The sequence below is a fragment of the Melospiza melodia genome, chromosome 5, assembly GCF_035770615.1.
Source record: "Melospiza melodia melodia isolate bMelMel2 chromosome 5, bMelMel2.pri, whole genome shotgun sequence".
Lineage (NCBI taxonomy): Eukaryota > Metazoa > Chordata > Aves > Passeriformes > Passerellidae > Melospiza > Melospiza melodia.
The window spans coordinates 91,828,273-91,843,159 of record NC_086198.1 but is presented as its reverse complement, the minus strand read 5'-3'; the positions used below and the strand labels follow the sequence as shown (position 1 = coordinate 91,843,159).

At 44.2% G+C, this 14,887-nt stretch overlaps 1 protein-coding gene across 5 annotated transcripts in view; it reads right to left on the bottom strand.

Annotated features, from left to right (window-relative positions):
* SLC4A11 (solute carrier family 4 member 11) overlaps positions 1–14,887 on the bottom strand; it is a 98,206-nt gene that overhangs the window by 15,690 nt on the left and 67,629 nt on the right. For all 5 annotated transcript variants that reach the window (XM_063157858.1, XM_063157856.1, XM_063157857.1 and 2 more), the window contains 7 exons: positions 11,468–11,593; positions 10,608–10,721; positions 9,454–9,586; positions 9,086–9,159; positions 4,257–4,485; positions 2,950–3,056; positions 1,685–1,853 (listed from right to left, as the gene is read on the bottom strand). In XM_063157858.1, coding sequence (XP_063013928.1) covers positions 1,685–1,853; positions 2,950–3,056; positions 4,257–4,485; positions 9,086–9,159; positions 9,454–9,586; positions 10,608–10,721; positions 11,468–11,593 — 952 coding nt within the window. The remainder of the gene's footprint in view (positions 1–1,684; positions 1,854–2,949; positions 3,057–4,256; positions 4,486–9,085; positions 9,160–9,453; positions 9,587–10,607; positions 10,722–11,467; positions 11,594–14,887) is intronic.

The window sequence follows — 14,887 nt, the reverse complement described above, 5'->3', positions numbered from 1 at the left end:
TTGGGACAAAAGCCTGGTCCCACTGGGAGTGTCCCCTTCCACTGACTGAGGAGGCTGTGGGGTGAGTGGGTCAGGTAGGTGTCTGCCCTGTAATGCCTCTGGAAGGTGCTGGCAGGAAGGGTGGGATTGCAAACGCATTTCCTGCGTTGGAAACACAGCCCCTGCTCACGTGCTGCTTTCTCTGAGCAAAGGCACCTTCAGCACCCTCAGGGTCATTGTTTGTTGTCCTCCCCATTCTTTTCAGAAGGCTTTAAGGACATTAACCTGTTGGAATGAATCCAGAGGAGGCCACCAAGATTATCAGAGGGATGGAGCACCTCTGCTCTGTGAGGAAAGGCTGAGAGAATTGGGATTGTTCAATCTGGAGGTGACCTCATTGCAGCCTTCCAGGACAAGGGGGAATGGACTGAAACAGACAAAGAGTAGATTTAGATGAGATATTAGAAAATAATCCTTCCCTGTATGGGTGGCACAGATTGCGCAGAGCAGCTGTGGCTGCCCCTGGATCCCTGGAAGTGTCCAAGGTCAGGCTGGATGGGGGTTGGAGCAACCTGGGATAGTGCAAAGTGTCTGTGTTGGCACCACAAACAGATGGTGTCAAGTCCCAGCTTTTACATCTCTAAAAATCCCTGCCCCAACACCTGACCAGCTCAGCTCTGTACCCAGATGCTCTGAAAAGCATTCTTAAAAACTCCAAAGAGTATTTTACATTCCTTAAAGACACTCTAGTGGAAAATACCAAAAGTGTAGAAGAAATTCATCTTAGCTGAGAGATGACCCACTTACATACAGATTTATGCAACACTTAAAGGGATATAATAGAGATAAGAAGTGGTCAAAGGAAACTAAATTAGTGTAGCTGAATTTGAGCTTGTCTCCTCTCTCCTAATACTGTGTCACTCCAGCTACAACATGGAGAATGCTAATGGATATTATGCAAGGAGAGAACCCTCCCACGCATCACATTAGCAAAAAATCCTCAGAGACGTGGTAGTTCCCCTGGAAAAAAAGTCATCCACATTCATTCTTGACATCACATCTGATTGCAGTTGGCACAAAAACATCAGAGGGAATATTTTAATAGTGCAACATCTCAAGTTTGCACACAAGTGAGACTTATCAGACATTGGACATATTGTTTTATTGCACTTCCACCTTTTTTGCAGATGGAATTTACCAACTCCCAACACTCCTGATGCTCAGCTGCAGCACATTGTGCTACAGCATTTATGTAGGTCATTGACTTCTCATTTTCAACAAATTCTCTGTACTGCAAGAGCAGTGCAAGTGTCCACATGTGTCAGACACTCCCTAAAATATCTTGAGGTGCATCCAAAGACCTCAAACTGTACAAAACATCCACTCCACATTCACTACACCACCTCTTGTGTCCCAAACTCTTCCTGAAAAATGCCTTGAGAGTTTTAGAGGACAAACAATGGTGTTGGGCAGAGAGTAAGGAAGAAACAGGTTGAGGTGATGAGATCGTGGAGGATTTGTGGTTCTGGCTCATTGCCACAACATCAGGCTTTGGGGATGGTGAGGAGTTAAGCAGCAGTTACCTCCACCTGTGACAACAGAAATTCTTAAGAACACACCCTGAATACATTTCTGGTGTTCAGATAAGCTTTGGGTCAGCAGTGGTGGTGACAGACCCAGGGACATCCCTCCACAGAGGTGTTACCTGTTCTCTGGGGCATTGGTGAGCGACGCCACGATGTTCTGCTCGATGAAGAAGAGCATGGAGAGGAGAAATCCCAGCCCCATGGCACTCATCACTGACCCAATGGACAGGGACTGCACAGGGGCCAGCACAAACAAGCTGTCGGAGGCGTTGTAGTTAAATTTGGACACTGCAAAGAGGAGAGGAAGGATGTTAGGAGGCACCTTCTTATAAAACCATCAATGTTTTACCCACACCACGAAGTACTGGGAAGCAAGCAGGAAAGCAGGAGTGATGCTCTGGCATGTGGGAGCCTGGAGGCCATGGAAGATGGGTCCATCTGGCTGGTTTGGTTTATTTTTTTCCTCCATCCATTTAAAACTTGGCTGCCATCCTGATAGGACAGACCACTGCTAGTCCTAGCAAGGCATTACAGATATTGGAGCAAAACAAAAGAGGGAAACTTGTTTTCCACAGATGCAACATGTTTTTAGATGAGGAAGCCTTATTTCTAACCAGCACCACAATGCTCAGCTCATCAACCCACAGAGGCATTTGAGAACTTCCTCATCTCCAACAAGCTGTGCAAGGCATTTTAGTATAAAATCTAAATCAAAACTGCTGCTATTGGAAGCAATCCATGGCTAGGGATAAATCACACATGGCCACACATCATTTTGCAATCCAACTGGATGGAATGGCCATCACAATAAAAAAAAAGCCATTTCTTATTTGTTTCCATACATTTCCTCACATCACCCGCTGACGTCACTGCAGGACAATGCAATTCCTGTCCCCATTATCACTTCCTGATATGGAAAAGTTGATCTATCTGGCCAATGAATGGTGGCTCATTTTTAGATTTCCTTGTGTAACTTAGAGCTGCCCAGATGCTCTGCACCATTTCACCTAAATTAGGAAAACAAACTGGAGACAAAGAGGACAAACTGGGATGACCAACTCCATGTTGATATGACTGGCAACAACCCTTCCTGCCTGCTGATTACTCTGCCCTTTGTTCTTTGCCAGAGATTGTTCATCTCCCTTTTTATGACACATTCTTCAAACTCATTGAAAAGACACATCTGGATAATTTTTCTTGCCCCAGACTCAATCAGGGTTTTGAATTATATAAATCTAACAGTAAGGAAATCTGAGCTCTTGGTGGGAGGTACACAAAGAATTTGTGAAACTATATGGAAGAACTTTATTAGCAAAACCCTTCTAGGATTTCACTTCTCGCTTTCATAAACCCCAGAATTCCAGAGAACAAAACAAGAACTTACTTTCAATTTCATTGAAGATAAAGGAACCCACAATAGAGAAGGTCAAGACTGAAATGGGTAAGGCACAGTCGGACAGAATTTCACGTACCCTCGCGTGCAAATATGGGCTGCAAAAGAGACAAGAAATTCCCATCAGCACCCCACTGTCAGGACAATCACTCAATCCTGACAACATTTAATGTTTAAAAGTGAAAATTCAGTCTCATCTTGCAATGCTAAAGAGATACTTCGAGTGATGAATTAGTCTTTTACTCAGCCCTAAGTCTTCTGGAACCTTTGAAGGTTGATGAGTGCAGAAGCAAAACACAAAGACACAAGAAAATAAGATGCAAGCTAGGAAAAAAAAAGGCCGTCAAGCACCAATTTGTGTCTCATTTGCACTTTACTTTAATTGATTCCTGCATCTCAAATGAAGAGTTTTAAGAGCAATAGGAGCAAACCCCAAATTAGAGCCAATGTTTGACTCCTGGGAGCACACTGAAGGTACACTCTCAGTAGACCTTCCTGCACCATCAGGAATTTTTGCTCAGCAAAATGGTTCAATGCCTGTTTGGAGGGAGATACAGGGATCCCAAGTGGGAACCCAAAGCTTTTTTTAGAAAGTCCCTTGTGAGGCCAAACCAAAGACAGAAGGACATCATCCACTGAGTGCACATTTTGTTCTGCTGGGAATATTTTCCAGGTGGCCCTGGCAAGTTCATCTCTGTCTTTGGCTTCCACCTGATATTCCTGGGTTGCAAAATTGGTGAGGTCACACCTTGAGTGCTGTGTCCAGTTCTGGCCCCTCAGTTTAGGAAGGATGTTGAGATACTTGAGCACGTCCCAAGGAGGGCAACAAGGCTGGTGAGGGGCTGGGAACACAAACCCTGTGAGGAACAATTGAGAGAGCTGGGGGTGTCCAGCCTGGAGAAAAGGAGGCTCAGAGGTGAGCTTATCACTCTCTAGAACTCCCTGAAAGGTGGCTGTAGTCAGGTGGGGTTGATCTCTTTCTCCAGGCAGCACTGACAGAACCAGAGGACACAGTCAAGCTGCACCAAGGGAAGTACAGGTTGGATATTAGGAAGAAGTTTTTCACACAATGAGTGATAAAGTTCTGGAATGGCTGCCTGGGGAGGTGGTGGAGTCCCCATCCCTGGGTGTGTTTAAAAAAAGACTGAATTTGGCACTCAGTGCCAGGACTTAGTTGAGGTGTTGGGGCTGGGTTGGACTGGATGATCTTGAAGGTCTTTTCCAACCTGGTCATTCTGTTAATGACTCCCTCAGAGAGAACACGAAACAGTCAGCAGCCTGAGCTCTGAACAACTCACCTTTTCTTGAACTGATAGAGGGTGTGGCCGAGCCAGAGGGTTCCCAACATCAGCATGAGGCTGAGGACAGCGGTCTCGCGCCCGTAGTGGTGCCCATCCTGAGTGCAAGTCTGGTTCTCGCCCACTGAGGAGTTCATCAAGAAGCTGGTGTTGATGCCAAGGCCTGGGATAGCATCAGCCCTTGGTTTTCCACCTCCTGCCTGGTCATTGCGGTAATATGTCTTAAAAACTGCACAAACAACCAACAGGCAAGCGTTAGGAGAAGACAATCAAAGCAAGTTAAATAAAGTGGGTTTCTTGCTTGATCACGAAGTATTAACGTTATGCTTCACCAGCTCTGCCTCTCAAGCCTGCAGACAGAAATCAGAGCTGTTGCTCTTAGGAAGCCAGCGCTTCACAAAATGATTTTTTCACTTATTTTAACAGGTAATTTAGACTAATCTATAAAGCAACACTGTAAGGACTTCCAGTGCTAATTATGTGGTTTTGTTCCCAACACTGGAAGCACTGCTGTTAGATACACATATAAATATTTCTATCTAGACACCTGCTTTCAGCAGCCTGGCAAACAAATTCCATCAGGATTCTCTGGAAACACTAAGAGCAGCCAGGTTGCACAGATCCTTAAGTGGATTACACAGTGTACACTAATTACTTTTCTTCCAAGGCTAGTCCAGATTTTAGAGGTAAGTGTTGATATGCAAAACCTGGCAGAACATTTAAATTTACAATGCAAATTAGAGTTACAGGCCTGAAGTAAACCTGCACAAGCAAAACACCCAGCAATGGAACTGTCCATAAATATTTTAGAACAGCTCAAAGGCATTTATTTAAGGAATGGACAGCTGTAAAGACCCTCTTGCTCTTGAGCATTTACTGTGTTCCCATTTCTATGTCACTGGCTGGCTCCAAGTGTAAAAATATGTTTTTTGCATCATTTCACCTCTTTGGGGAAGAACAGCCTGAAGGAGCAAGTAAAAGCAGAAGATGGGAATTGGGCTTTGCAGCCTCAGTGTTCCCACAATATCTGCTCCAATGGCAACATGCAGCATCCACACTTCCCTATACCCATGGGAAATACAGGAGCATGGAAACCACCCCACCAGAACTTTGCAGTCCCACTATCCTTCTTCATTTTGGTCAAAATACCCCTTCAAACTTTGCATAGAGAACTTCAGGGCAAGACCATCCTCTCTAGGCAAAACCACAACCACCTGAAGCTTAGGCTAAAATGCACTTCCTAACATTTCCCTCACTCTCAAATAATAATCCAGGTTCTGAAAGCACCAAACATTTCAGCTTTTCCATCTGCAGTGGCCACAGGGAAAGCAGTGAAGACAAACTAATTCTGAATATCTGAGAGGGAACTTTGAATGTTCTTGTGCAGCCCAACCAATATTTGCAACCACCTGGACTGAAGCCCAGGTTGTGTTACTGCTGCTTTGGAGCTCACCCCAGTGTAAAAAGCCCCAAGTTCAACACAGAAGCCATTAGAAATGCAGTAATGATCTTTCCTGCACCATCTTTGGAAGGATTTAAAGGCGCTTTAAAAGGAGTCTGGGCATTCCACAAGTGGATGAGGCTAGCATGGTATGTAGGCCACAAGAGACAAGACTGTCTCTCATTCAATACATCCGTACATAAATTTAAACATCACAGTAGGTTTACAGATCAAAATGTAACCTCTCAAAGTGCACCAGGAGTGAGGAGATCACCTTAAAGCTCCAGAAAGGTTCCCCCAGTGAGGAGCAATCCCATCCTGACCCCGCTCCAGAAAGGTTCCCCAGCGCATGCTATGGAAGAGGCTCTGCCCTCCTTCATTTCCTCCCTCTGTGCTCCAGCTGCCTCAGCCCTGGCAGGACACACACACACCTGCTCTGAAAACAGGTAAAAAAAAATCCTGGGCCCCAGGGCACTGCCATGACCCAGAGCCTGGCACAGAAAGGCTCGTTAGAAGATTTGCACTTTCCGGCTCCGAATGCCAAAGGACTCTTTTGTCCTGACAAAAATGATTCTGGCAGCATTTCCTGGGAATTCACAGCTGGCCAGGGAGAAAAGCCTGCTCACCCTGAGTGCTGCTGAGTCCCAGAGACACATCTGAGCATCAGAGAAACCAGCAGCACAAACAAGCCAGGAACTACAGAGAATGTATTTGCGTTCCTCTGGATTAAGATTTGGACTGGAATGAGTAACAAACAAGTGATTTTGTTTTGGGTCTTGCAGATTTTCTCAAGCTCCCACAGATGGCTATAATGCAATAATATATTTAGGGCTGGGATATATTGCAAGAATATATTTGGGGCTGATCTTTGGTGCTCAGCTTGACTACACCACTCCACATTCCATCTCTGAGGTTGCAATTCCATTTATATGCACCAACCCAGGCAGGATTGCTCCAGTCCCTCCTGGATAAGAGGAAAAAACCTTGCTTTACTCTTGTATTTAATTCAAGCAACGAGAACATGCCAAGAGAGTGGAAGCCTTCATCCCATACCACCTTGCTGGGAAGGATTTGATTCCTGAACATTTCTGGTTTGTTTTTGCACCAGAGCTCAGTGAACCTTGCTGCCATCATCCAGAGAGAGCAGCAGAGCCAGGGGTGCCCTGGCTGAAGCCAAGCCCTTCTCCAGCCTCCAACAACATGAGCTGGCTTTGTTTTCCTCTGCCTGCTCACCACCATTTCCTGCTCAGTGCAGATGTCAAGATCAAACAAACACAGCCTCGGTGGCCGGGCCAGGCAGTGAAAACAAAGTGTCACCGGACCGTGTGGCTTTGGCTCCCGTCCCCTCCTTTCCTGCATGTGTACCTTGCACAGAATCAAGGCTATCAACAGGCTGGGAAAACGTCTGGGAAGGGGTGGCATTGTCCCCTGGCACTCAAAAAGCCAAGGCACTAACAGGACACATTTAAACAGCACCGAAAAAATACCAGCTTTCACTTCCTACTGAACTGCTCAACCAAAATTTTGAGTGGGAGGAGGAGGAGGTGGCAGCAGTGAACCATCACCTCCTCAAAAACAGGCAGGGAAGAACAAAGATGAGCCTGTGGCCATGAGTTGCACTGGTGACACGTTTTTAAATGTGGGCTCTAAGAGGGTTAAGGGTAAAGTCTGTGCCTGCCAGCACCGGTGCCATCCTGTGTCTGGAAACAGCTTTGGTCCCACCTGTGGACCCCTGAACGCTCCCAGGTGCAGCTGAAGCCAACATGAGCTGGCAAAGGAGTGTTGGTGTGACTTTATCACCATCATTCCTACAAATTCATCCCTTCACAAGTACAAAGAACATTCAACTGGTTCACTAATCACACATAAAATCACAGAAGGTGTTGGGTTGGAAGAGATCTTTAAGATCATCTTGTTCCACCCCCTGGCATGGGCAGGGACATCTTCCACTATCCCAGGGTGCTCCAAGTCCCATCCAACCTGGCCTTGAACACTGCCAGGGATCCAGAGGCAGCCACAGCTTCTCTGGGTACTCTGCCAGGGCCTCACCACCCTCACAGTGAAGAATTTCTCCCTAATATCCAATCTAAACCTGATTTCTGTCAGTAAGGCCACTGCCCCTTGTCTTACAGCATCTTCTCCTGTTCCCACTGCAATACTCCAAGGATTTTCTTGCATATTACTGAAAGTCTGGCAAGACAAGAGCAATGGATGCTTCCTGCATTTTTAACCTCTGCTATGGGAGATCAGCTCTGGGCTACAGAAGCTTTGTGAATATTTGCTAATTTTTACAGAGCAGCTGAATGTTCTGTTGAGGACCACCTGGAGACTGCCCCATGCCTCCAGGACAGGGCACTGACAGCACACACTCAGCAAAGCTCACAGAGTCAACAACTATCCCATAAAACCTCTGCCTCACCAAGCTCCAAGCAGGATATTTAAAAGATGCAGGTGTTCTACAGAGAAAAAAACACCCTCTGATTGCACAATCAAAGCACACAAGGCAATTAAGGATTCCCAGTCAAGCAAGAAAGTTTCTCACTTCAAATTGCACTGCAGTGTCAAATCTCTTGGAAAGCATTCCCTTGCAAGCCTGAGTGTCTTAAAAACAAGGAGTGTGCTTGGATGTATCCTGAAGGATTTCAAAGATAGCTCAAATTTTGGGATGCTGGACAACAGGTCATAAAAATCAAGGAATTGTCCAGCTCCTTACTGGGATGAACAGAAATGCTGATATTCACAAGGTATTTCTGCTACCATGATTCACCTTCTCAAATACCTCCTGCCAATCCCCATGGGGAGGGAGAGAAGTTTCAGAGGAATCTGTTAAACCTCAAGGTTCTCCATGGAGATGTAGAATTTAACCCAGAAATGGGAAAACCAAGTGGTTTGAAAGGGCAGAGGAGCTTCAAGAAGGTCCTGGAGGCACTGCAGTCCTTGTATTGACATTAAAGAAGGGTCTCAGAGCTCAGGGAAAACAAAGAAATCCCAACCCATCTTTCAACTCCCCTCCACAGAGTCTGAATAATGTGTCAAGGAATAAGGACTCCAAACACTGCATTCAAATTGGACTTTTTTCTTTTTTCAAAACCAAACTGCAATCAGGAGGAAGCACTCACATCAATAACATAATGGTTTCTCCATTTGGTGGAAGTTGAGAAACCAATTCTGTCTCAACCAACAGAAATCAGAGCTGCTAAAAATTCTGCACACCCAGGTAAATTGCTGACAAAGGGCTGCTCCTATCTCACACACTGATTTTCTTTTTTCCCCTGAAGACTTTGAACACAGAACAAGCAAACATCACACATTTTTGCAGCCTTGTGCTTGCCTTTGACAAGGCAGCAAAGCAGAGATCTGCTCTGAAAAACTCTGTTGCAAGACTTACCTTTAATAATGCCTTTGATGGCATCAAGCACAAATGTGATGGATATAAAAAGTGCAATTATTTCTTCTGTTGACCTGCGGAAAAAGCCCAGGAATTAATAGAGCTGCATTCAACTCTGCTCAAAGAAAAATCAGCATATTCATCAATTTACATGAAAATACACCAATTTGAGTTAGGCTCCAACTTAGAAACAAAACCCAGTAAATCAGAGAACTTCTTTCAAGCTGGAACAATAAGCCAAAATGATACTTTCCTCCTCTCACAAAATACATTTTGCAGCAAGTTCATAATTAAGGAGCTGGTGGAATGTGTAATTTTTCCATTTGAAGAATAATCTGATCAAAATATGACTTCTTGAAAATAGCTACCTTTTAAAGAGCTTCATCAGGAGGCTGACATTAAAGAGGGAGTAGATCACAAGGAAAAAGCTGTTCCAGAGTCCAATCCAGGCATAGAAAGCATTGAAATCCAAGTTGTAGTCATCACAGATTCCTTGGATGACTGCAAATGTGAAGCATTCATGTGTCACAATCAACTCCTGTCACTGCCACCCAGTGATCCCCATCTGCTCCAGGCCACAAAGAACCAATTTCAAGACTTTACCCCAATGCATTTATTACAGATACCATTAAATCCATATTCCTGCACTTCCACTGGATCAACACAAACTGTTCTCTCCTTCTACCAGGAGAAATGGGGAGAGACACTTGGAAAAAAATTCCCCCCCATACAGCTCAAAGCAATTTTTCTAGGGATTGAGGCCACAAAAGCAGTTGGCATTTGCTCTCAGTGACATTTTGGGAAGCTGTTGAGCAAGGGGTGTCACAGCTGCTCTTTGCAGCTGCTCACAGCCCATCCTCTGATTATCCCCACAGATACTGAGCTTGTTCCTTTGGCTGATCTCTAGTTCATTGAGATCAGCTTGCTGTACCTGGAAAGCTGCTGATGATACTTTAAAACATTGATTAGAAAAATTCAAAACTCAACAGACCCAAAAAACTTTGTTTCAAGCTGGTTAAACGCAGTCACATGAGAAAACCATTACTTAAACAGATTTCCTCACTGAAGCTGAAGAAATGCTTCTTTTCATGAATTTTTTTCTCTGCAAAATGATTTCTTCAGAAAAACAATTTGAACTAAACCAGGTCTCGATGATCCCTGTGGGTCCCTTCCAACTTAGGATATTCTGATGGTGATGGAAAGGGGAGGAATTTGATTCAGGTTTTGAATTCCAGAACATCCTGAGCTGGAAGGGACCCCTCAGGATTATCCATCCAACTCCTGGCCCCACACAGGACATCCCAACAATCCCATGATGTACTTTAGAGCCTTGTCAAAGTATTCCTTGACTTTGTGCCCTGTAATTCCCCAGGGGAGCTTGTTCCCCTCCCCACCACCCTCTGGGGGAGAACTTTCCCTGATAGCAGCCATTAAACATCAATTTATCAAATAAACCCAACTCAAACTCTACAAAGCTCTCACCCAAAGTCCCAATCCCTCAAACCCCCCACTGCAGACTCACCACTGATGTAGATGGCCAAGGGAGCTGTGGTCAGCAGCACCACCAGGGGCTGCCCTGAGAAGAGGGCGTAGAGCAGCCCTCCAATGCACTGCCCGAAAATCGTCTTCCGCACATCTGGAATTGGGGAGGGTGGAAACAAAAACAGGGAGTTGGGTCAATCCCTGCCTCATCCAGGAGCTTCCACAGGGCACAGAAACCAACCACTCATAAGAAGAAGAAATGTTTATAGAGTGTAGAGGTGACATACTCATAAACCAAAAAGTGAGCCTTTATTCGTATCCATAATTTTGGTTTCCAGATGTTCAGTTAACTGGTGGACTCTGGAATTTTTAATGTGTATGGTTTTATTTTATATATACATTTTAAATGTATTTATTTTGTTTTATATACATTTTAAATGTATTTGTTTTATTTTAACACCTATAAGACACAACCAGTGCTTGTTTGAACTGTGACTGCAGCACAAACTGCTTCTACAACTGGGATAAAGGATGATGTTTAGCTCTGTCCCAGGGATTTCAATGCTGGCAATCAAATCCAGGTCAAAAGCACAGCAGCTTGTACCAAGAAAAATGTGCAAATAATTACATTAAGTCAGCATAATTCAAAAATACAGTAACATACATCTGTATCAGTCCAAGTCAGATGATAACACCCAAAGCAGTGTTCAATTTTTCTGGTTTTTAACAAAAGCAATAAACTTAATTAGAAAAAAAATCCTTCAGTCATGATTTTGGGTTTGTTTTCCCTCTGCAAATAAAAACTCTCAGAACTTTCTGTGACCATAATGAAATTTTGAATACATGGAATCAAATGCACAAAACTGGTAAGTTTAAGAAGCACAAAACTGATGAACTCACCAATAGCTCCTCGGGTATTTTCATCATTGAGGGACCCAAAAGCAATGGCTGGAAGGAGGCAGGCAAAGTACAGAAAGATCATGGTTGTGATGTATTTCCCTATAGCTTTGTTGCTCCCAATAATACCTGGGGCAAACCACAATAAAAATTGTGTTGGTAAAGCACTGAAAACCTTCTCACATCAGCCACTGTTAGTTCATCTTGAGAAGCAGAAATTCAGTCCACACTTTAAATATGTAACCAAACTGTTAATATTTGATTATGCACAACCCACACTCTTCTGTTCATCTGGGACCAGAAGTAGCACCAAAATTGCCACCAGACATTTTTGACATCATCAAAACAGGAAATACAAGAAGCTTTTTGCTCAGTTTTGTCAGTCCCCATAGCTTGGAAGAGGATCAAGGCAGAAACTGTAAGTTTAGGGTTCATAAACCCCCACTCCTGCCTTTTTAACACCAACTTCTCCGGCATTCTCGACTGTGTCCCTAATGAGCTTCACAACAATCTCTTGTCTTCCCTACTCTTGTCTTGGGCAGAAAAACATGAAACACTTCATTTTTCCCTAGACAGAAGTCTAAGGCTGTAGGTTTGATCAATAATATGCTATTCTGAGCCAAAAAATGGCAGAAGGACAAAAAACAAACAGCCCCAGAGGTCAGGAATGGCTACACTGAGGTTTGATTTACCAAGCCCTGCTGAAAGAGCAGCCTCTCTCTTTTCCATCCACTCACCCCTCTCATCTCCATCGGAAAAAAACACACCAGGCCAAAACACAAAGCAGCCAGAAAGAGAATTAAAGTGTCAGAATATGAATTTAAGAGCCTCTGAAGTAGCTTCCCTTCCCCCTTCCTGTTTTCAGGCTGATGCTGATATGAGCTCACTGGGGATGCACAGGAGAAAGGATGAGATGACAGCAGTTGATGTTGCTCCAGGAGAACACAAGTTTTTCCACAGAACAGAGAGGATGCACTGGAAAAAGTCTCCTCAGCCTCCAGGCTGCCTGTGCCACCATCCTTGATGGTGCTGTTCCTCTAAAACAGCTGGAGGTGCTTGGAGCTGCCCAATTCCCCTTTCTGGAAGGCTCCAGAGCCAAGAATTCCCACATAGGAATCTGCCCTGAGCTGCCAAATGTCTATCTAAGCTTTTGCAGCATCAGTCCCTTGCTGAGAGAGGTAAAACAAAAAAAAAAGAAAAGAGTTGGATCAGATAAAGGAGGGTTTGGCTTTTGAGGTTATTGGTGCCACACTGAAAATCTTTATCGCCAGAACGAAAAGAACAAAAATCTCTCAATGACTTTGGGATCTTATTTAACATCTGCTTTCTGCACCATTTGCAGGGCAGAGATAAGGATGGGAGGAGGATGTAAAAACCCAAAAATCAAAGGTGATGTGTAATGAACAGGCAGCCACATGAATAAAGGACACCTTGTGAGGTGCCTGCTTGCAGGCAGGAGAGGAACAGACACAAACAGCACTTCTGATGCTCAGCATCCTCAAAGTCCAGGCTAAAACCTGACAAGAGACACCTCAAGCATGCAAATATGAGTTTGACCTTTTGGGAGTCATCAGACCCAGCTGTTCCCAGGCAAATTCCTTTGCATTTATTGGGAAGATCCAGAAACCACAGGTCACATTCCTGACCACTCCTGGCAACCCAAAGGGTTGGAATTTAATTCTCACAGATGAAGACATCCTGTGATCCTGACTCCAACCTCACAGCCCAAACTGCTTGAAGCCTTTAGAGAAAATGAAGGATTTGGAAGACAAAGGGCTGAGGGGTGGTTCCATGAGCAGACATGGTCACACCCTGGTTCAGAGGATTCTCTGTCACTCCAAAATATTGCTTTTTGGACAAGGGAGTCTTTTCAATATGAAAGGTCAGGGGCAATGATGCCTGGAAGCTTTGAAATCATTTCTGAAAGGACAACCAGGTCCAGAGAAGCAAATAATATCTTTTTTTAAAAGGTTCAGGTGGTTAAACTGTAGTATGAGAGGGCAGAAGGAAGAAACCTTGAAGAGCATCACAAAATTTCATTTTCAGATTCCATCCTGGCAAAGGAGCCCTTGCTGGTCATGGAGGTCCTTATGCATAAGGACATGGCCTCAAGCTGCACCAGGGGAGTTCAGCTGAACATCAGGAGGAATTTCTTCATGGAAAAGGTTGTTAAACACTGGAATGGGCTGTCCAGGGAGTGCCCAGCCCACTCAGTGCTCTGGGCTGGGGACAAGGTGGGGATTGGGCAAAGCTTGGACTTAATCTTGGAGGTTTTTCCCAACTTCAGTGATTCTGTGATTCATCCTGGCTGGGTCCAAGACTTCCAGCACTTTCTTTAATGCATAATCAGCCAGATAAGATTCTAGGATCAAGAATCCTTCTGGTGGGCAGTGAAATTCACTTTGTAATGGAGACAATAATTAAACACACTCCTTCCCAAAGCTGACTGCTCACTCTTTAATTGCAGTCACGACCAAACATTGCCTCACCTTGTACAGATCCACCTGTACAGCAACAGGCACTGAAATCCAGCATTAATCACATTTACCCTTCTGCCTTTTTGAAGCCAATATCTGGTGAAACATTTTCAGGATGTTTTGCAGCCCATGGACTGCTGTGGCTTCATTCAGAAGAAGGTGAGATGCATTTTGATGATATTTCATCTGTGACAAGGCTCATAAAGCCACTGAAAAACGTGTCACTCCACCTGCACCATGGAAATTTATAGCATAAAAATCAACTCTTGGTCCAGCTGTGGAATTTGAGTAGCTGATTATTACAGGAGCATTCCCCTGAAATTAAGGTATAGCTACACACTGGAATGGGGAGCAATTATGTTCATCAACGTGACAGTTCCATTTTACCTGCCTGGATTTCTGAAATCTCACAGTTTGTAGAGACAAAGTTACAGTTTCAGGGGAAACTGCAGCAATTCTGGCCTCATTTTGCTTGGGATTCCACAGCAGTAACTCAATGACCAGCAGCCATAAAAACTGGGTTTACAGCTCCTGAAGTCTATTAATTGTGTATTTACTAAATCAAAATCACAACTGATGGACATTCTCTGAACTGCCTGTTAATGTTTCTTCCCAATTCTCTGAAACATCCTGTGCAAAGAAAATTGAATTACAATGACCTGCAGCATAGCAGCAAGGATGTGTTTATTAAAGCCCTAATTAAAAAAAAAATTTTCATATTAAAAACACTGTAAAACTCAGAATTACAAACTTCTCCTAAAGCCCTCAAGCTGGGCTTTCACTTATGTGGTGGCTGCTGGACTCTGCCCAAAGTTGTGAAGATGAATCTTCCCTGAAGTCCTGTGAGGAATAAATCACAGAACAAGTGGGACTAAGAACTCAACTGGAAAAGGAAATTCACTCAGGGAGTTTGGAGCAGAAGCCAAGCATATGCTGAGAGCAGAGA